Below are 21,505 nucleotides of genomic sequence, written 5' to 3'. Positions count from 1 at the left end.
TGAGATGGTTTATATTAAAATGGTCTGTGTATTCTTGGCCAGACGTTTATGTTGCTTATACAATTTAATCATCACAAAATCTGAAAATTAGATTTATGGAAAGGTAATAAGTAAAACATTATGATTCTTTAATTTAGCAGTCTTCTGTTAGTGGGTAATCTACATAGAATATTTAACAATTTTCAAATAGTCCATGGAAAATTTTGTAATGAAAATAGTTACATTTTTCATCTTTTTACAAAAATCGCATTTTTTAAACTTTGGCTTCTCATGTAAATCTACATTTTGGGGGAGTATATTGCAATATTTCAACACATACATGTAGTATAAAGCCAACATTTCAAGTTAGCTTTCTGTGTCCCAATCTCTTCTTTGTGATTAAAATCTAAAATTCAAAGTGCTTCTTTTTTTAAATAATTATATATTGATATCTTTAGACTTTACCCTTCCTGGAGTACAGTGGACTTTGTCATTTTTAGCCTGGACAAATTTGGAGGAATTTCAGGGTGTTGTTTCATCAGACACAAAAGTGACTTGAACAGGTATTATATGATCTGGATTATGTTGCTCATTTTTTGAGGGTTTTTTTTTAAGTGGATGGAGAAAGACATGTGAGAGTTGAACTACATATAAACTTGCTGAAGGGTCTGATGTTGTGATCTAGTGGGTAAAGATGCTGCCTGTAGCATTGGAGTCCAGCATTGGGTCTTACTGAGTCCAGTTGCTCCACTTCCAATCCAATTCCATGCTAATGCACTTGAAAAAAAGACCCAGAGATGACCCAGGTCCTTCATACTCTGCACCCATGTAGGAGACTCAGAAGAAACTAATGATTCCTGATTTCAAAGCCACCCAATTTGGCTTTTGTGGCTCGTGGAAACAGAAATAGCAGATGGAAGATTTCTGTCTCCATTTCTCCTTTTCTCTTACAAACAAGGAAGAAATTATGGATTATGACTATTGAGGATAGTGAAATCAAACTGTCAAATATTTGGTCTAATACTGAAGCACTTGGTTCTCAGTTTGGAATTCTTTATGTGTACGCAAACATTTAACTCTAAAAAGAATTTTATGAGAATTCTTTTCACATACTTTAGTGGGTTAATGTATTTATTGTATGATAAGAAAAGTAGTAGGGGTCTTGGGATTACATACACAAATGATAAAAATGATGCAATCCATGTTAACTACAACTGAAGGAAAACAGGATACAGAAAATCAAGACAATGTAACTAGAACTTAGAGTAAATATATGACAAATCTGTGCTTTGTGACACTAGAAATAAGCTATTTATGGGCAACAAATCTTACCATATTGCTTAAATCTAAATTCATAAGCGCAGAAACTTGGTTGACTACATTTAATTTGAGCATATGTACCAGTCCCAATTCCCACCATCAATTGTGGTAACACAGCATTAATGCTGTACTCAATGCAACTATAGAGATATTTTATTATAATCACATTTCCAAATGTCTGTATTTTTCTTTGCTTAGTATATGTAATATATAAATATATATACAATTAATTTTGGAAATATCACTTTTCATATTAGACTCCAGATTGTGGAAGTATATTCTGAACCAGAATGCATTCTTTACTTTGAAATGTAATTTGTTATGGATGTTAATGTTTTGTTTCGTGCATTTCAGGAACATTTTGAAACAGGTTCAAATTGTGCAGCACATACAGTTTCCACAATGTAATTTGCTAGAAATTGGGAAACCCTAATTTTCAAGTTGGATTGTTCATGAAAATCTATTTTCACACTTTCTATGACTTAAGCACTTTCTTTTCAAAAAATGTTCTACAGTTGCTTGAAGAAATTAAGTGCAGTTAATCAGAGAGAACATTATAATTTGACATTTAATTTGAAAGCCTTGTCATGAAGCAGTGAATGATTGCTTGTGATATTACATATTGCAAGAAGGACCAAATGGGGAATACTTTCAGGTCAAAAGTACTTAGTATCTGTGAAAGTCAAGGTGTCATTGTCTCTTTTTGTCAGATATGTTTCATATATATATAATTTCCTTATGTGGAATTTATTCTAGTCTAATTTGACGTATTAAAATAATGAAATACTACAATAAATTTATTCAATTCATTAAATCTAGGAGAGAAGACTAGTGGTCTTTAAGTTTCACAGTAAATAAACTATCTCTTTCATGAAATGGCTAAAATGAACTATCAAGTTTCACATTTTAGCAATTACAAAAGAGTGAAAAAATCTAAAAGTTGTATAGGTAAAAATATTTTCATGTCTGCTGACTCTACTTTTTGTCTGTCCTCAGTGCCACCAGTGATCACAATGCCTCAAAAATCTTTCAATGCTACAGCAGAGAGAGGAGAAGAAATGACACTCTCCTGTCGGGCATCAGGCTCTCCAGAGCCCACCATCACCTGGTCTAGGTAGGTGAAGCAGCCATGTTGCTGAGTCGTCTGTCCATATCTGATACATGACATAATGTTTTACATCTTTATTTTGGTGAGAAGAAAAATCTTTCTTTAACACATTTACTTTGAAACTAGAGTTATGGAAAGAGACGGACACACACATATACACAAACACCTTCCATCCACAGATTCGCTCTCCAGTTGGGACTGGGTAAAGATGAAATCAAGAGTAAAGAGCTTAATCTGGGTTTCCCAGATGAATGCCAGGACCTGATAGGAATGCCCCATATGAATGCCAGGACAGTTGGGTCATATTTTGCTGCTTCTCCCATGCCACAATGCTGAGAAATGGGCTAAGCGAAGGCCAGTAGCCAGGAGCTTCCTCTAGATTTCCCGCAGGGATGCAGTGACAGAATCACTTGAGCCACCCTTTGCTAACTCCCTAGGTACAACTGCAGGAAGCAGGATCAAGAGTAGATCAGGCAGGCTCAAGCTAGTACCCTAGTAACTAAAGTCCTCGCCTTGCACGCACCAGGATCCCATATGGGCGCCAGGTCTTGCCCCTGTTGCTCTACTTCCCTTCCAGCTCCCTGCTTGTAGCCTGGGAAAGCAGTCAAAGAGGCCCCGAGGCCTTGGGACATTGAACACTTGTAGGAGTTGCAGAGGAAGCTCCTGGCTCCTGGCTTTGAATCAGCTCAGCTCTGGTCATAGAGGCAACTTGGGGAGTGAGCCAGCAGATGGAACATCTTTCTGTTTCCCCTCTCTGGACATCTGACTTCCCAATAAAAATAAATGTATTTTTTCAAAAGAAGTTTTTGGTGGTGTTTCATATACATATTCTTCTGTGCCCCAGTTGGTCTCTTTACAGGGGATTATACAACAGTCATTAAGTATTCACGGCAGATGATCATCATAATATCCCAGAGGCTCCCACTATACTGACATAGAACCTCAACAATATCATACCTAATTGCACACCAGATTACCCCTTTGGTCATACAAATATGTGCAACCTCTAGGCTGAAAGTAGAAACGCAGAACTCTAGCAGAACCTTCCACCTGGGTGGCAGGGGCCTCTATACCTGATCCATCATCTGTTGACTCTCCAGGTACACTGCATTGGAAGCTGATTGGAAGCAGAGTAGCAGGGACTTAAAATGGCACACTCCTATGTGATGTGAAAGTCCAAAGCAGTGGTTTAATTTACAATGCCATATATCACATCTTCTGTAATTTATTTTCATTATTGTCTTTAATATTTTGAGTTTCATTTTCTCTTCTCTTTTGTTTGCTTATTATATTTTTCTAATTTCAGCATAGATGTTTCCTGCTGAACATTTTTAATGATATACTATTTCCCATGGAATATATTCATTTTTCTTCAGTTTATGTACTACTAAAATTTCTGTATGAAACTAATTTAGATATTGCTTATTTAGAATATATTAATTTTGCCCAAGTGTTTCAGAATATTTGCTATGTGTCTCAGCAAATAAGCTGTGTATGTAATTAAAATCCACGAAGAAAACTTGTTTCTCACCAATACAGTACACACAGTTTTTCTGTTTTTGCCTTAATAATTTCAATATTTAAATATAGGTCAAATTCTATCGTCTCCAGATTTAGAACAGTTTCCATGTGTCATGTATGATACTTATGTGTTGATTTCTGATAGTGCTATATTATATATTTTAGAAAATAGAATATAGTGTAACCACGACTGTAGTACATAAATTAACTGATACTTGTATATCAGAAAGCCAATCATGATAAACTCTTTTCTTCAGGAATGGCAAGCTCATTCAAGAAAATGAAAAGTACATATTGAAACGAAGCAATACAGAACTCACTGTAAGGAATATAATCAATAGTGATGCAGGCCCTTATGTCTGCAGAGCAACCAACAAGGCAGGGGAAGATGAGAAGCAGGCATTCCTCCAAGTCTTTGGTAAGTATTATAGCAATATTGCTAAAGTTACGATATCCAGAAAGACTCAGAAACAAAGTTTAATTATCAAAAACTGACAAAGCTAGGGATCTTGAAAAGCCTCTTCATTTGGAGAGAACATTAAAGCAAGTTAAATTGATTACTAATGATCTTTTCCAACAAACACCGCTTAAAAAGATTGTTTCAAAAACTACACCACCAAACAAATGACTGTACATAAACATAGGTAATGAATTAATAGTAGTGATGCATATGATAATTCTTAATGGGGATAATGAACTCTTCTCACATGCAGTTAATTATTTATTAGGATGGCAATGAATGAGAGAGATAAATAAAAATGTTTCTGATTATTTTGTTACTTATAAATCATAATGCATGCAGTATTACCTACTATATGTAATGTCACTGTTGCAATCATGTATGTGCAGTAATGTTAAGCAAAATTTTATTGCTCTTGCACAATATTTAGTAAAATTCCAACCCAACCCACTAAGGGCGGTGTAAACAACTAATTGTTTATCTAATATTTCATATTTCAGTATCCTTAATTTTTTGAAAGATTTAATTTATTGGAAAGGCATATGTACAGAGAGGAGGAGAGAGAGAGAGGAAGATCTTTCTCTCCCCAAGTGGCCACAACGGCCGGTGCTGTGCCGATATGGAGCCAGGAGCCAGGAACTTCTTTCCAGGTCTCCCATGTGAGTGCAGGATCCCAAGGCTTTGGGCCTTCCCAACTGCTTTCCCAGGCCACAAGCAGGGAGCTGGATGGGAAGTGGAGCTGGCAGGATTAGAACTGGCGCCCATATGGGATCCTGGTGCATTGAAGGCAAGGGCCTTAACAATTACGCTATCACGCTGGGCCCTCAGTATCCTTATTAATACTTCTTATTTCAGCATCCTTATTATATGAAACCAAGAAAAATATAGTTGGTATGTTATAGTTAGTTGAGTTGACATACTACAAAAAACACTTTACTGTTACTGAAAGATGAAATAATGAGTGTTGATTTTTATACAGTATATCTCAACAACCAAAAAACTAAAGAAATATAAAAATATAAAATAATGAAATATAAAAATATAAAATAATGAATAATATAAAATTTGTAACATAAGTCTCAGATTTAGTTGTATGTGACTTATGTTAATTTCAATTAGAAAGAAAGTTCTCATATGTAATAATAAAAAGAGATAATCTGAGGCCAAATGTATTGTTAATATAAATTGATGTGTATGTTTCCGTATATTTGAAAACACATGTATCTTTATAAACACCTGTACCATATATTTGAAAAGACATGTACCTTTAAAAGTAAATTATCTTCCTTTTAAAGAGGAATATAATAGAAATCTATTTTTGAAATGGAAAAATTATGGAAATATTTGGAATTATTTTGCTGTTATCTGAGCAAAATTGTCTAATGATAATAAATGAGCACAATTATTTCAACATTTTTCTCCTGTGCTTTGAAACTCTTACAAACAAAGGAGACTACACAGTAGTTACTGTATTTTTAATTTCGATCATACTATTAGGATATGAACTGACAGGATTTTCATCACATGTGCCTGAAAAGAAGTGTTTCCTTCAATATTGATTGAGTAATGTACACATTCTTTACAGTACAGCCTCACATCATACAACTTCTAAATGAGACTACATATGAGTACGGTCATGTTACACTCATCTGTGAAGCAGAAGGGGAACCTGTTCCAGAAATCACTTGGAAAAGAGCGGTAGACGGCGTCACATTTTCTGAAGGTGATAAGGTAATAGCACTCACTGTATCATGCTTGCCAAGTCCATTGCAGACTCTGGAATTCTGAATATTACTAAATCTCACCTAGGTTTCCAACATATGTAATAATTTTCAACAAATTGATGATATTTAAAAAGAAATTGTATCACAAGTTGTTCTTAGAATAACTTCAATAGAAGAAAGTAAATGTATAATATTTAGGGTTTTTTATTAAGTAACCAGTTTTAGGCTATTACTGCTAGTGTTAAGTTTACTCACATAGAATTTTGGTATACATTTAATACATGAAATATGTTTTTGCCATTTTAACCTGCTGTGTAAATGAAACTAATTCAAATTCAAAATGTTTGGCTGTCTTGAATTTTTTTCATAACTATTTGTGTTCAAAAGAGTTGACTTCTATTTTCAAGTAATTTAGACTCGACTAAGAGAAGAAAAGAACATACATTGCACAGTAATTTGGCAGTTTTTCACCATCACACATTTGACTTGTTTTTCAGAAAATAAGTGTCATGCATTGTGCTGTATTTCAGAGGTTTGCCTTATTGCATTTCATAACTATGCATGTGAGACACTGAATATAGGTAAACAGAAAATAATTGAAGAGAATTAAATATATATGTATACATATATATGGCACAGAATTATATGTATATATGGAACAGGAAATTTTCACAATATTCACAGTTGAAAAAAAAGAATATATTCACATATATATCAAACTTTTTCTCATTTCCGCACCATGAAGTTTTTTATGTAATGTATCTTTTGATAATATTTATGCAGTTTTGATGTACCAATTTTATATATTAAAGTTGAAAGTGAAATTTCTGTGATGGGAATGGAATTTTTTTTCTAAAATTCAAGGAAACATTATAGAGATTGCTCTTGTAATCTATTTTTAAAAGATTTATGTATTAGAGTTACAAAGAGTGGAAGAGAAAGAGAGACAAGAGAGCAAGAGACAGAGAACCCTGCTGTCTGCCTATTTGATTCACAAAAGGCTGCAGTGTTAGAACACAGACAGTCCAAAGCCAATAGCCGGTAACTTCTGGCTGTCCCACTTGGGTACAGGGTTCCAAGCCTTTTGTAGTCCTGTGCTGCTTTGCCCTGCACTGGTACATCCTTGCCAACCACTGTTGAATTCTGTAAGTAGACTAGTTAGGTGGAATCTCATTTTATTTGCTTTTTATTTACTTTTCCCTGATTGTTAGAGAATCTTAGCATTTTTTTATATGTCTATCAGCTTCCACCATTTAAGAAGTATATGCTCACGTTCTTCGCCCACTTTTTAACTGGGTTACTTGTTTTGCTATTGTTAATTTTCTGAAGTTCTCTGTAAATCCTGAATATTAGTCCTGGATCTTCTATGTAATTTGTGAAAATTTTCTTGGGTGTCTCTTCACTTTATTGGCTTTTTCCCTGGCAGTGCAGATTTCAATCTTCTTAGCTTGATGTAGTCCCCTTTGTTTATTTTGCTTTAATTGTCTGTATATTTTGTGTTTTCTCTTAAATGTTTGCCACACCTATGTCTGGCAGGGTGTTCCTGATGTTTTCCTCTAGTAATTTCTTGGGATCAGGTATTAATTTTAGACCATTGATCTACTTAGAGTTCATTTTTATATAACGAAAAGGTAGGTGTCTTGTTTCTTCCTTCTGCAGGCATAGATTCAGTTTTCCTAGTATCATTTATTAAACAGACTGTACTTCCTCCCTGGGTTGATTCGATTCATTTGTCAAGTATTAGTTGATTGTGGATATGTGGGTTCATTTTTGGGGTTTCTTTTCTGTTCCATTGGTCTTCAGGTATGATTTGGTGCCAATGCCAGGCTATTTTGATTACCACTCTCTTATAATGTCTTGAACTCTTATATGCATTCATATTAGTCGCACTATGCTTTCTAAATATTTTCCTTTCTACTTCTAAGTTCCTAAAAGCTCTCTCCTCAAACCAGTGCCTATAAAAGCTCTCTCCTCAAAACCATTGCCTATAACTATAATTCTATGATACACTTAGCAGAATATTAGATTTGTGACTCTTGCTTAAGGAATGTATTATTGGAATGGAATGGGGAGAAAAAGGGGAGGGAAGAAACAGAAATAGTGGGAAGATCAGTATATTTACATAATTGTACCATGGAAACAAATAATAATGCAAAATAAAAACCTCTAATATTGCTTTTACTCCTTTTCTAGATTGTTCATATAAATTTTCCTGTTGAGAGATAAGTTATCTTTGTTATTTTTACAAGTAAAAATTATCAGAGAGCCCTAAAGCTGCAACTTTTTATTCTTGAATCTTTGCCCTGTACCATACCAAATCACACACAGGTTTTTTATTACTACTTTTTATCTTTTTTTTAGTAGTTTCAAAAAATAATTCTTTAGCTTCTATATGTTAAGAGAAAAACCCTGTCACCATACTTTGTCAAAAAATAATTATAGAAGCATAATTATGCTTTTTCAGCATTTACAGCAACAATAAAAAGTAAAAAATTGTACTGTGACAAGCAATATTTCCAGATCCATATATATTGCTTTATACCAGTTATTATATGAATTATTATATATAATTGATATGTGATATAATAACTGAGTAATAATGGATATGAAGTAAATAAGGATCTGAAAAAACATATATATATTAGTTCTTATACCAGTTATATATACTATCATATTTGTCTCTCTAAATGTATACATTTTTTTTTGTTTTATATCAGTTCTTTTCTATGGCGGCATTCCTAAATTTTTTGGCAGAAAAAGCCACAGATTTGAGTAGTTGAAATGGATTTTTTCAAGGCAAATCTATCATTGAATTTCAGCTTTGTGATATCTGACACTTAGATTTTGATGATAGTATTTAAAGTTTTCATATACTTTTATTTCCTTTTGAATTATTAACATTTCTCTGACTATAAGGAAGATGAAGAGTACATCATAAAATATGCAATTTTATATCTATAATACAGTATTTTTAAATTTTGATAGTATTGAATCAGTTTCTAAGCACAGATTTTCTATTTCCTATTGCTCTGAATAAATACTTGTTTCTGATACTTCTTCTGATACACTCGCAAAATTCTGATCCCAAATTTTTCTTAAACACTAACACTATGAAAGATTATTTGGGGCCTGGCAGCGTGGCCTAGCGGCTAAAGTCCTCGCCTTGAACGCCCTGGGATCCCATATGGGCACCGGTTCTAATCCCGGCAGCTCCTCTTCCCATCCAGCTCCCTGCTTGTGGCCTGGGAAAGCAGTCGAGGACGGCCCACGGATTTGGGACACTGCACCTGTGTGGGAGACCTGGAAGAGGTTCCAGGTTCCCGGCATCGGATAGGCGCGCATCAGCCCGTTGCGGCTCACTTGGGGAGTGAATCATTGGATGGAAGATCTTCCTCTCCCTCTCCTCCTCTCTGTATATCTGACTTTATAATAAAAATAAATCTTAAAAAAAAGATTATTTGGAAATCATATCATTTTCCTCATTAAAAACAGCATGAGATAGTACTATCTGTAAGAGTTACTCAGGCTCTGTCCTAGTCCGTATTCTATATTCCAACCACCTGACTTTGATATGGTTTTTCTACCCTGGATCAAGTGTTGCATATTTAATAATGCCATAATTCAGAATATAACTCTTAAAATTGTAAACATGAAAATAAAAAACAGTCAAATATTATCAATTATCTGAATCAAACTGCTAATTACATTCAACAGCATGAGTGTACAATTTTTGACTGGGGGAAAGTCTTAAGAAATAGCATCCAATTTCAATGTATTAATTTTTACAATTAATCACCAGATGAGACAAAGATAAAAGAGTATAAAACACATTTGGTTTAAATCTGTAGTAATTGGCCATTCTTACACTGAACTAAAAGAATCAGGTACCAGAGCACAACACAGTTCCCCATAGCATGAAGCCTGGCGGCTCTCCTCCTCCACACCCCACCTCCTGGGAGAAGACAAGCAGTTAGCATCACAATGAGGGCCACTTGGAGTAGGAGTCTTGCCGTGAAGTCCTTTATGAGAAGAAAGATGAAAGAAATGAATGGTGAAAGCAGATATGTATAGTTTGGTCTTCCAGTAGTTATGGATCAGACAGAATGCACTCCACAGTGAGGCAGTATTTAAAGAAGAGAAAGTCCACCTTTCTCTTGTGTATTGATGATGTCAGAAGTCTGTATTTGTAAGGAAGGAAGGAAAGAAGGAAGGGGGGAAGACAGAGGAGGCAGTAGGACAGAAAAAGGGAGGGAAGGAATTATATTCTTACGACTGTGTCTTTGCATTGAATGTGTTTTTACATTAATAACATATTAACATGAGAATTGGTAGGAATCATGTTGTAATGATTATTATGCATTTGGTGTGACCCCCAAAAGTCTAACTTGTTGATAAATTCCATTATCTTTTTTTTTTATTAATTTTCCATTATGTGACAGTTTCATAGGCTCTGAGAATCCCACCACCCCTCCCAACGCCCCTCCCCCCTGGTGGATTCCTCCACCTTGATGCAGTATTACAGTTCAAATTCAATCAAGATTCTTTCCTTGCAAACGTATACCAAGCATAGAGTCCAGCTACTTATTGTCCAGATGGGTTGAACAGTTTCTTGGGGAGACCATTTCTGGTCTGAAGTTGGAGCTGGTAGAATATCATCCCAGTCAATTAAGAGTCCCAGTATACATGGGGGGAGGGTGGGGGGGAGAATCCCAGATTCTATATAATTACAACACAATGTAATTAATGAATAAATTTAATTAAAAAAAAGAGTCCCAGTATACATTCAACAGCAATTTGCAACATTATGGAATTGACATGGTTTTGAGTAACCAGTATGTTAAAAAAAATGCAAGTTCTTAACCACAACCTATGATTAGCTCATTGACATTTCAATTTTAGTTTGTACACAGGACCTGCTGCTATATACCTTAAAATGGCTATAGGGTACCATTCAGCTGTCTCGTGTCTATTTTATTTTAGTATTTAGCCATTTGTTGTGTTGAAGTATAATTTTGCTGATCTTGGCAGATTTTAGGATCATCTAGACTGGCTTGTAACTCTAACAAGACATTTGTCAACAATTAAGGTGCAGAACACATTTTTTGGCGGGGGGCTGTGCAGGAAAATCCTCAACACCATGGTGAGGAGTGACTAATCTTTGTGTGCCACCCAGCGAGGCATGAGCCAATCCACGCCAGCTCTTTTCTGTCAGATTCCAAGCTCTACTTTTTGTTGTTTGTCTGTTTATTTTAGGTTTTTTTAGTTTGTATGATTGTTTGTTTGCTATGAGGGGTTTTCGAAGCAATCCAGATGGTCATTGCGAGGGAGGGCGGGGGTCCACAGGTGGCGCCAGGCTCAGACCAGAGAAAGCTCTCCTCCCTGGTCCCGAAGGACATTTATTGTTCTTCTGTGTCTGCGGATCGCTCAGGGCTTCTGGTTGTCTTTCCAATGACGTTGGTTTCTGCGCAGTAGTGTTTGGACTTCTCCGATCCCCTGCAGAAGCTCTGGTTGGGGGTGGGTGACCTCAGAGTTCTCGGCCTCCAAGGGCATCCAGTTCCCTGTGGCCTCCTTGGCAGTTGGGATATAGTCCTTGTTGCTCATATTAATAGTTTGTGGTGAAGGTCTGGGAGTCTTCATGGTTGGGATCCAAGCTTCCTCCTTACCACCTGCTCCACTCTGGAGTGGCCCCCTGCTCCACGCACATGACCTCCTGTTAAGAGGTTGTCAGGATCTCACCTGATTCCCCCCTCATGCATTGGTATAGTAGTTTTATTGTTGTCTAGTGCCGCTTTGAGTCTGTTGTCTATGAATTACCAGATTTGATCTTGATAGGCTATATTGTACTTTTTTCTCACTCTTTTTATGGTCCTGAAAGACTTCCCTGCACTCCCTCCCCATTACAGGTTAACATAGCGTATTGAGGGTATAGTAGGCTTTACAGTTTTTCGATGTAGATCTAAAGTATTCTGACATTAATTGTTGGTTTATAGTTTACATTGCATTATCTTATTGCATTGGATACAGGTTGTTATAGATTGCACTAATATTACAATATACAGGTACTATTTTCCAAGTTGTCATCTTTTCATCTCAGATTAAGGCAAACGTGGTATTTAATCTTTTGGGATTGGTTCATTTCCCTTAGCATGATGGATTCCAGCCGGGCCCATTTGACCACAAAGAACTGCATTTCGTTTTTTTTAATAGCTGAGTAGTATTCCATTGAGTAGATGAACCATAGCTTTCTTATCCAGTCTTCTATTGATGGGCATTTTGGCTGCTTTCAGGTTTTTGCGATTGTAGATTGTGCTGCTATGAACATAGGCGTGCATGTTGGTTTCTTGTGTAGGAGATGTTTTGGATATATCCCTAGGAGTGCTATTGCTGGATCATATGGTATGTTGATTTTCAGTTGTTTGAGTATTCGCTAAACTGATTCCCATAGAGGCCGTACAAGTCTACAGTCCCACCAGCAGTGGAGAAGGGTTCTCTTTTCCCCACAACCTCGCCAGCAAGTGTTGGTGGTATTATGTATGTGTGCCATCCTTACTGGAGTTAGGTGGTACTTCATTGTTGTCTTCATTTGGATTTCCCTTATTGCCAGGGAACTTGAGCATTTTTTCATATGCTTGTTTGCCATTTGGGTTTGTTCTTTTGTGAAATGTCTGCCCATTTCCCGTGCCCATTTCTTGAGCAGTTTGTTTGTTCTGGTGTTTTGGTTTCTCTGGAGATCTTTGTATATTCTGGAGATCAGCCCTCTATCTCCTATGTAGTGTGCAAAGATCTTCTCCCATTCTGTAGGTTGTTTTTTTACTTTGTTGATTGTTTCCCTTGCTGTACAGAAGCTTCTTAGTTTGATGAGGTCCCAATTGTTTATTTTGGTCTGGATTTCTACTGCTTTTGGAGTCTTTTTTAGGAAGTCAGGGCCTACTCCTAAGTCTTGCAGTATGTTTCCAACATTTTCTTCCAAAAGTTTGAAGGTTTCTGGATGTAGGTTTAGGTCTTTTATCCATTTAGATTTGATCTTAGTGTATGGTGAGAGATGTGGGTCTATCTTTTTGTTTCTGCAGGCTATCAACCAGTTGTCCCAACAGCATTTATTGAACAGACCTTTCCATTTGCTTGGATTGTTGTCTGTCTTTTTGTCAAAGATTAATTGACTGCATCTGTGTGGGTTTCCAACTGTGGTTTCTATTCTGTTCCACTGATCTTCCTCTCTATCTTTGTGCCAGTACCAGGCTGTTTTGATGACCACTGCCCTACAGTATGTCCATAGATCCGATACTGTGATTCCCCCTGTTAAATTCCTGTTCTTCAGAGTGGTTCTGGTTATTCGAGGTTTTTCTGTGTTTCCAGATGAATCTGTGTATCATTTTTCCAGTTCGATGAAGAATGCTGTGGGTAATTTGATTGGGATTGCCTTGAATGTATGTATTGCTTTTGGTAGTATAGACATTTTGATGATATTAATTTTGCCTATCCAGGAGCATGGGATGTTGTTCCATCTTTTGAGGTCTTGTTCTATTTGTTTTTGAGTGTTTTGTAATTTTCTTCATAAAGGTCTTCTACGCTTTTGGTTAAATTTATTCCCAGATATTTCATGTTTTTCTCTGTTATTTTGAATGGTAGCTTGTTGGTTAGATCTTCTTCCATCTTGCCACCGTTTGCATACACTATGGCTGTTGATTTTTGTTCATTTATCTTGTATCCTGCCACTCTGCCAAATTCTCGTATGAGTTCTTGGAGTCTTTGTATTGAGTTTTTTGGTTCTTCTATGTAAAGAATCATGTCGTCTGCGAATAGTGAAAGCTTGACTTCTTCATTTCCAATTTGGATTCCTTTGATTTCTTTGTCTTGTCTTATGGCTTCTGCAAGTATCTCTAGGATTATATTGAATAGCAGTGGTGATAGTGGGCTGCCTTGTCTTGTTCCAGATCTCAGTGGGAAGGGATCCAGTTTTTCTCCATTTAGTATGATGCTGGCATTGGGTTTTTCATATATTGCTTTGATTATATTGTGGATTGTTCCTTCTATCCCCACCCTGGTTAGGGTTTTTAACATGAAGCAGTGTTGAATTTTTTCGAAGGCTTTTTCTGCATCTATTGATACTATTATATGGTTTTTGTTTTTCAGTTTTTGGATGTGATGTATCACATTTATGGATTTCCTTATGTTGAACCATCCCTGCATTCCCTGGATGAAACTTACTTCGTCTGGATGGATGATCTGTCTGATGTTTTTTGTATTCTATTGTCTAGGATTTTGTTGAGAATCTTAGCATCAACGTTCATCAGGGAGATAGGTCTGTAGTTTTCCTTCACTGTTAATACTCTATTTGGTTTGGGAATTAAGGTGATATTGGCTTCATAGAATGAGTTTGGAAGAGTTGCTTCCTTTTCTATTGTTTTGAAGAGCTTGTAAAGGATTGGGGTTAGCTCTGTTTGGAATGTTTTGTAGAATTCTGCGGTAAAACCACCTGGGCCTGGGCTTTTCTTTGTTGGGAGCTCTTTAATCACTGATTCTATCTCTGATTCGGTAATGGGTTTATTCAGGTCTTCTGTTGCTTCTGGGGTGAGTTTTGGTAAGTGGTGGGAGTCTAGGAATCTTTCCATTTCCAAGTGGCTATTGGATTTGTTGGCGTATAGTTCTTTGTAATAATTTCTAATTATTTCCTTAATGGTAGTAGTGCCTGTTGTTATGTTGCCTTTTTCATCTTTGATGCTGCTAATTCTTGCTTTGTCTTGTTTTTTCTTTGTCAATCGGGCCAGTGGGGTATCTATTTTGTTTATCCTCTCAAAGAACCAGCTTTTTGATTCATTTATTTTCTGAATGGTTTTTTTAATTTCTTTCTGATTCAGTTCTTGTCTTGTTTTGATAATTTCTTGTTTCCTCTTGTTTGTGGGGTCCTTCTGCTGTTGTTTTTCCAGTTCCTGGAGGTGTGTGCTTAATTCCTGCACTTGTTGCCTTTCTTGGGCTCTGACGTGCGCGCTAATTGCAATAAACTTACCATGTAACACTGCTTTGGCAGTGTTCCATAAGTTTTGGACTTTTGTATCTGAGTTTTTGTTGGTTTCCATAAATTTTTTGATCTCGTCTTTAATTTCTTCTCTGACCTGTTGTTCGTTTAATTGCATATTGTTTAGCCTCCAGGTGTTTTCGTGTTTCCTGGGACATTTTGAGTTATTGATTTCCAGTTTCACTGCATGATGGTCTGAGAAGGTACATGGTATGATTCTGATATTTTTTAAGTTAGTTAAACTTCCTTTATGTCCTATTATGTGGTCTATCCTGGAGAAGGTGCCAAGCACTGCTGAGAAGAAGGTGTAGTCTGTGGCCTTAGGATGAAATATTCTATAGATGTCTACTAGGTCCAGTTGTTCTATTGTTTTATGTGAGTTCTGTGGCTTCTCTGTTGAGCTTTTGCTGCGTTGATCTATCTATTGGTGTTAGTGGGGTGTTCAGATCTCCCAGAATTATCGTATGTTCATCTATGTCTCCCTTTAAGTCCAAAAGCAGTTGTTTCATGTAGCTGGGTGCATCCGGGCTAGGAGCATAAATGTTAAGAATGGCGATTGGTTCTTGTTTGATCCTCCCTTTCAAGAAGATGTACCGCCCTTCCCTGTCCTTTTTGACGTTCGTTACTTTGAAGTCCATATCATCTGAGAATAGGACTGCCACACCAGCCTTTTTTTCTCGTCCATTGGCATGGAATATTTGTTTCCACACTTTCACTTTTAGTTTCTTGGAGTTTCTTCTGGTTAGATGTGTTTCTTGCAAGCAGCATATAGTTGGGTCCTGATTTTCAACCCAGTCTGCTAATTGGTGCCTTTTGAGTGATGAATTTAAGCCATTTGTGTTGAGGGTCAATATTGAGAAATTATAATTTTGCCATGCCATATGCCTGTGTTTTTGAGGTTGTTGGTAATTGATGGTTGTTTCTGTGGATGGACTTTATTGAGATCTCCCAGATTACCATCCTTGCTTATGGCTTGCTTCCTTTTTCTCTGGGAGTAGCGCATTTCTAAGGAGATTTTGTAGAGTTGGTTTTGTGTTGGCATGTTCTTCTAATTTCTCTTTGCTGTGGAAGTATCTAGTTTCTTTCTCGAATACAAATGAAATCTTTGCTGGGTAAAGTATTCTTGGTTGACAGTTGTTCTCTTTCAGTACTTGAAAGATTTTGTTCCACTCCCTTCTTGCCTGGAGCGTCTGTTCTGAGAAGGTGGCAGCGATTCTGATGGTCCTGCCCCTAAATGTAAGCTTCTCTTTGGTTCGTGCTAACCTTAGGATTCTTTCTTTGTATTCATTGGAGGGTAACTTGATTACCACGTGTCTTGGGGAGGATCGTTTTGGGTCCACTCTGTGGAGAGTCCTCTGGCCTTGCTGAATTTGGATTGGGTTCATGTTCCAGTATTTTGGAAGTTCTCCTGCATAATTTCCTCAAGTACTGGTTGTATGCCTGTCTCTCTTTCCACTCCTTCTGGGAGCCCCATGATTCTGATATTTGACTTCTTGATGTTGTCGTTCATCTCCTGGATCGTCTTGGTCGCCTTGTGTAGTTGTGACTCTAGTTGGTTAATAATCTGCCTGCTTTCATTCTGGGAATCTTCCAATTCAGATATCCTGTCTTCTGCTGCTGTCATTCTGTTGGCTAAGCTCTCAACTTTGTTCTTCAAGTTTAGGATCTCGTTTTTGAGTAATTTTGTTTCTGTGATTATGTGGTTTTTGAAATCTTTGAGCTTGTCCCATCGTTTTTCATTGTCTCTGAAGAGTTTTATAATTATTTTTCTGAACTCCTTATCAGAGACGTCTTCAATTTCTTCATCGGTAATCTCTGTGATTGACCAGGCTTTATGGTGGCTTTTTGGGGTGGCGCTAGCTGTTTCTACTTCGCTAATTCTCTTATTTCGTCCCATATTTGTGGCCCAAGGTGTTGCTGGATTCTCACCCTTGACCTCTGTTGCCACCTAGTGGGTGGCCTGAGGTCTTGCTAGCCTAGGTTTTTGTTTTCCTTCTAGCCCAGGGAGTTTTTGTTTTCTTGTTTCTCTTCTGGGTTTCATGTTTCAGTGCCTTAGGTTTCAGTGCCTAGGCGCCTGTGTCTGTCTCTTGGGTTTTTTTGTTTGTTTGTTTGTTTTTTTAAAGATTCATTTTATTTTTATTATAAATTCACATATACTGAGAGGAGGAGAGAGAGAGAGGAAGTGGAGCTGCCGGGATTAGAACCAGCGGCCATATGGGATCAAGGCGAGGACCTTAGCCACTAGGAGGAGGAGGAGGAGGAGGAGGAGGAGAAGGAGGAGGAGGAGGAGGAGGAGGAGGAGAAGGAGGAGGAGGCTTGGTTTGGTTTGTTTTGGTTTGGTTTGGTTTGGTTTGGTTTGCTTTGTTTTTTTGTCTGAAGCACAGGATCTGGCGGGCCCCGCTCCACCACCTCTTCCACCCCCCCCCCCCCCCCCCCCGTCCTGGGTTGGCCCAGAATTTAGATGAGCTGTGATCCTGGAGATTTCACCCTCGGGGCTGCAGCTGCCGGCTACTGCACTTAATGCCCTCCCGGTACCATGGCGTTTCCAGCCTCCACTGGAGGGGCTTTGTTCAACGATTTCCTAAAGCTGCCTGTATATTCTCCGGTTAAAATTCCCGCCGGCCTTTCCCCTGCTGGGTTCTTAACTCACCCTTTTCGAGCCGACAAGCTGAGCTGCCTGAGCCGCTGAGCACTGCCTTGTTTTTTTTTGTTGTTGTTGTTTTTGGTTGATTCTCCAGATTGCGTGGATCCTGTTGCTTCTGCAGTGTCCTGGGAGGTTCGCACACCTGCTTATACTATTTTTAAATATACTTGCTCCTTCTTCTGGCACTTTTTGGCCCTCTCTCTCTGCGTTCCCCCTTACATCAACCCTCCATGGTCGGCCATTTTTTCCGTTCCCCAGATAAATTCCTTTAATATGATTGATTTAAATGAGTGAAATAATTCTACAGTTTTGTCTCTTTTTAACCACATTAAGTTATTATCATTATTTAATTGGAAAGGCAGATATACAAAGAGGAGGAGAGACAGAGAGGAAGTTCTTTCATCCTGTTGTATGGTTCTGTCCCCAAGCAGCCACAATGGTTGGAGCTGAGCCAATCCAAAGCCAGGAGCCCAGAGCGTCTGCTGGGTCTCCCAAGCAGGTGCAGGGTCCCATGATTTGGGCAGTCCTCAGCTGCTTTCTCAGACCACAAGCAGGGAGCTGAATGAGAACTAGGGCTGCTGGGAGTAGAACCTATGCCCATATGGTAGTCTGGCATGTTCAAGGCAAGGACGTTAGCTGCTAGGCTGTTGCACTGGGCCCCTTACTCATTAAGTTTAATCTCTGTTGAGAGTGGGTGTGTAGAGGAGGAACTAGCTTACTTTGTTGGATAAGAATGGGTTTTGAACCCATTGTTATGTTAAAAGGATTGTCTCATTTCCAATATGACAAAATATGTAAAATTATTTTAGAGTTTTTACATAATGTCTTACATCATCTCAATTTTTCTTTTCCTGTTTACTCATATGTTCCTCCTCTTTTTAATTTTATTTATTTTAAGGTTTTTTTTTAAGATCTTGTATATTTTTACAGGAAAGTCAGATTTACCGAGAGAAGGATATACAGAGAAAGATTTTCCATCCACTGGCTCACTCCCCAAGTTTTTGTGAGGGCTGGAGATGAGCTGATCTGAAGCCAGGATCCGGGAGCTTCTTCCAGATCTCCCATGCAGGTGCTGGGTTCCAAGCTTTGGATCATCTTGTGCAGCTTTCCTAGGCTAAAACCAGGAAGCTGAATGGGAGGTGGAGCAGCCGGGATAACCAGCTGGTACCCATATGGGATGCCAGTACTTACAAAGTCAAAATTTAGCCATTGAGTCATCTAGCCAGATCCAAATAAAAATGAAATTTTAAACCAACAGTTTTCTTAAATTTCAGTTATTTTAGACAGAAAAGAATAGAGTGTATTCTTCATATAACTTCCATATCGTTACTGGAAATACTTACTTCCTGTTTAAATATGAAATGCAAATATTCCTTTTGCCTTTGTTGTGTTTCTAAGTTACTAGAAGTATTTTTGAGAAATTAATTTCATAAAATATTCATAGTGAAATAATTGGAAACTAGTAGGGGAATATGGAGCAAACATTTCTTTTATAACTTAGATTCACTAAACAACTAGCTTCAGATGTCATAACTGTTATCTTTGCAATTACACTGTAAGAGCAATGCGACAGAGAACCATACTGCTTAATGGTTCACATATTTAAGAGTTAAGATAAAATTAAAGTGTTTTGAAGTATGGAATTTCCACATTGATAATATCAATTTTGAGCATTGATGTGTATTTTCAAGCAAATACAACAAACATTTGGCTTATCTTTGTGAACTATCATACCTTTAGTAAAAGCGTTTGAGAGGCTTCCAAATTAGCGTTATCACAAAGTATGTCACTGTCAGTGAGACATTTCCGCTTAGTTTTTCCAAGGTTATGAAACTTGCTTAGATCCTGATTAAAAAGAAAAAAAAATTAGGAAGTATGTAATGTTATAATTAAATGACAGCCTCCTTTATTGCCAGAGCCTATTAGAATTTTTGCTGTCTTTTTTCTTTCTTGAAAAAAAAATCAAAGCAAGGTTAGAAAAAAAAATCTTTAAATACAGATATTACAGAGTTTAAAATGTCTTTAAAGAAAAAAATAAATGATGAGGTGTATTTATAATACTAGATTGACTTAATCTGGGTATTCCTTTAGAACCTTGAAAGTAGACATACTTTCTGGTAATGCTTTACAGTTATATTTTATTACTTATATAAGGAATTTATTTTATACCTCCTGTATTGAACCCTGAAAGTTCATCCTCGGATGCAATTATGGGCAGTTTTACTGCTTGATTACCAAACTGAAAAAAAAAAGAAATCCTGATGAGCATGATGATAAGCCTAGTGTGAAAAATAAATAAAATTAATAAAATGTTTTGAAAAGTAATGATATGTTTACCAATCCAAGTGTCATTCAGAGCTGAATTAGGCACATTTCTCACTTTCTGTGGATGATCATATCATAAAAGGATTGCTATTGCAAGCATGCAATCTCTAATAATTGATGAATATAGATAAGGGAATTATGAAATTCCAAGTGAAAATGTTCATTTCCATGATTTTCTCTCCATAACTAGCAGAATCATCAATGTTTAAAAGAGATTGTACCGTTTCCTGTACTGGTACCATAGATGATCTCAACTGCTCTGCATTTCTCCAATTTTCTGTTTTTAAAGGAATTGATTCCTTGTTAATGTTTGGGGTAGCAGTAATTAATCAAAACTATGTGTCAGAATCTCATAAAATGCCTACACATAGACCTGAGCCTCCCTTTTTCAGCGTCAAATCCAGTGAGCTTTAACAGGGATTAAACAGCTGTATTTTTGAAAGGCACAGCTTTGTTTCTTGTTGTATATCATTTGTAGATCTTCTGTCCTTGAAATGAATATATTTCTTCCATTACACATAAACACTCTCATATGGACAAGCATGCACACATATAAGCCCATGAAACTGTTGCTATTTATGATATTGTTTTGTAATTTTGATACAAATAATCTCTAGAAAGAATGTTACTAAAAGATTACTTTTTTTTTCCAAACTAGCTTTCCATTCACATTAACTTTAGCATACTCAGCTGATATTAAACCATGTTGATGAGGTGGGAGATGTAGCAATGATTTTTCTGCTTAATTTTCATCAGGTAGATTGCTATAGTTTTCTGAGAAATAGATCCATCATTTATAAAATAGTTTATTTTCGATCAATACCATTTGCTCAATAAATATCATTAATTTTTGGAATACATTTTTATTCCTATGCCAGGATCCCATATGGTCACCGGTTCTTATCTCGGCTGCCCTGCTTCCCATACAGCTGTCTGCTTGTGACCTGGGAAAGCAGTCCAGGACGGCCGAAAGACTTGGGACCTGGCATTCCATGGGAGACCTGGCAGAGGCACCAGGCCATTGCCATCACTTGGGGAGTGAATCATCAGATAGAAGATCTTCCTTTCTGGCTCTCCTCCTCTTTGTATATCTACCTTTCCAATTAAAAATAAATCTTAGAAAAAGCCACTTTCCATTAGTAGAGAAAAATATGAAAGAACATACCACCAAATCGAGGCATTTGCAGATTTTTGTAGATATCAGTGCCTTGTGTTCCTTCCTTCCTTCTTCCTTGCTTTCTTTCTGTCTAGGATACACAGGTCTGTTCAGAAAGATTTTAACTTTTTGAGATACATTTTTTAAGATCTCCTTAGTGTTCTTTTCCATGTTAATGTTATGAGAGCAGTAACATCAGTTCCTGCTAAGTGACAGATGAAATGGCTCTTGTTCTTCTTCCTCAGATGTAGG

General features: G+C 37.1%; 1 protein-coding gene across 2 annotated transcripts in view; it reads left to right on the top strand.

Annotated features, from left to right (window-relative positions):
- NCAM2 (neural cell adhesion molecule 2) overlaps positions 1 to 21,505 on the top strand; it is a 494,137-nt gene that overhangs the window by 312,869 nt on the left and 159,763 nt on the right. For both annotated transcript variants that reach the window (XM_058661261.1, XM_058661260.1), the window contains exons 6-8: positions 2,296 to 2,413; positions 4,186 to 4,346; positions 5,974 to 6,119. In XM_058661261.1, the coding sequence (XP_058517244.1) occupies positions 2,296 to 2,413; positions 4,186 to 4,346; positions 5,974 to 6,119 (425 nt within the window). The remainder of the gene's footprint in view (positions 1 to 2,295; positions 2,414 to 4,185; positions 4,347 to 5,973; positions 6,120 to 21,505) is intronic.

Source organism: Ochotona princeps, chromosome 3 (genome assembly GCF_030435755.1).
Source record: "Ochotona princeps isolate mOchPri1 chromosome 3, mOchPri1.hap1, whole genome shotgun sequence".
NCBI lineage: Eukaryota > Metazoa > Chordata > Mammalia > Lagomorpha > Ochotonidae > Ochotona > Ochotona princeps.
The sequence above is the reverse complement of the archived record's forward strand: the minus strand, read 5'-3'. Positions and strand labels throughout refer to the sequence as shown.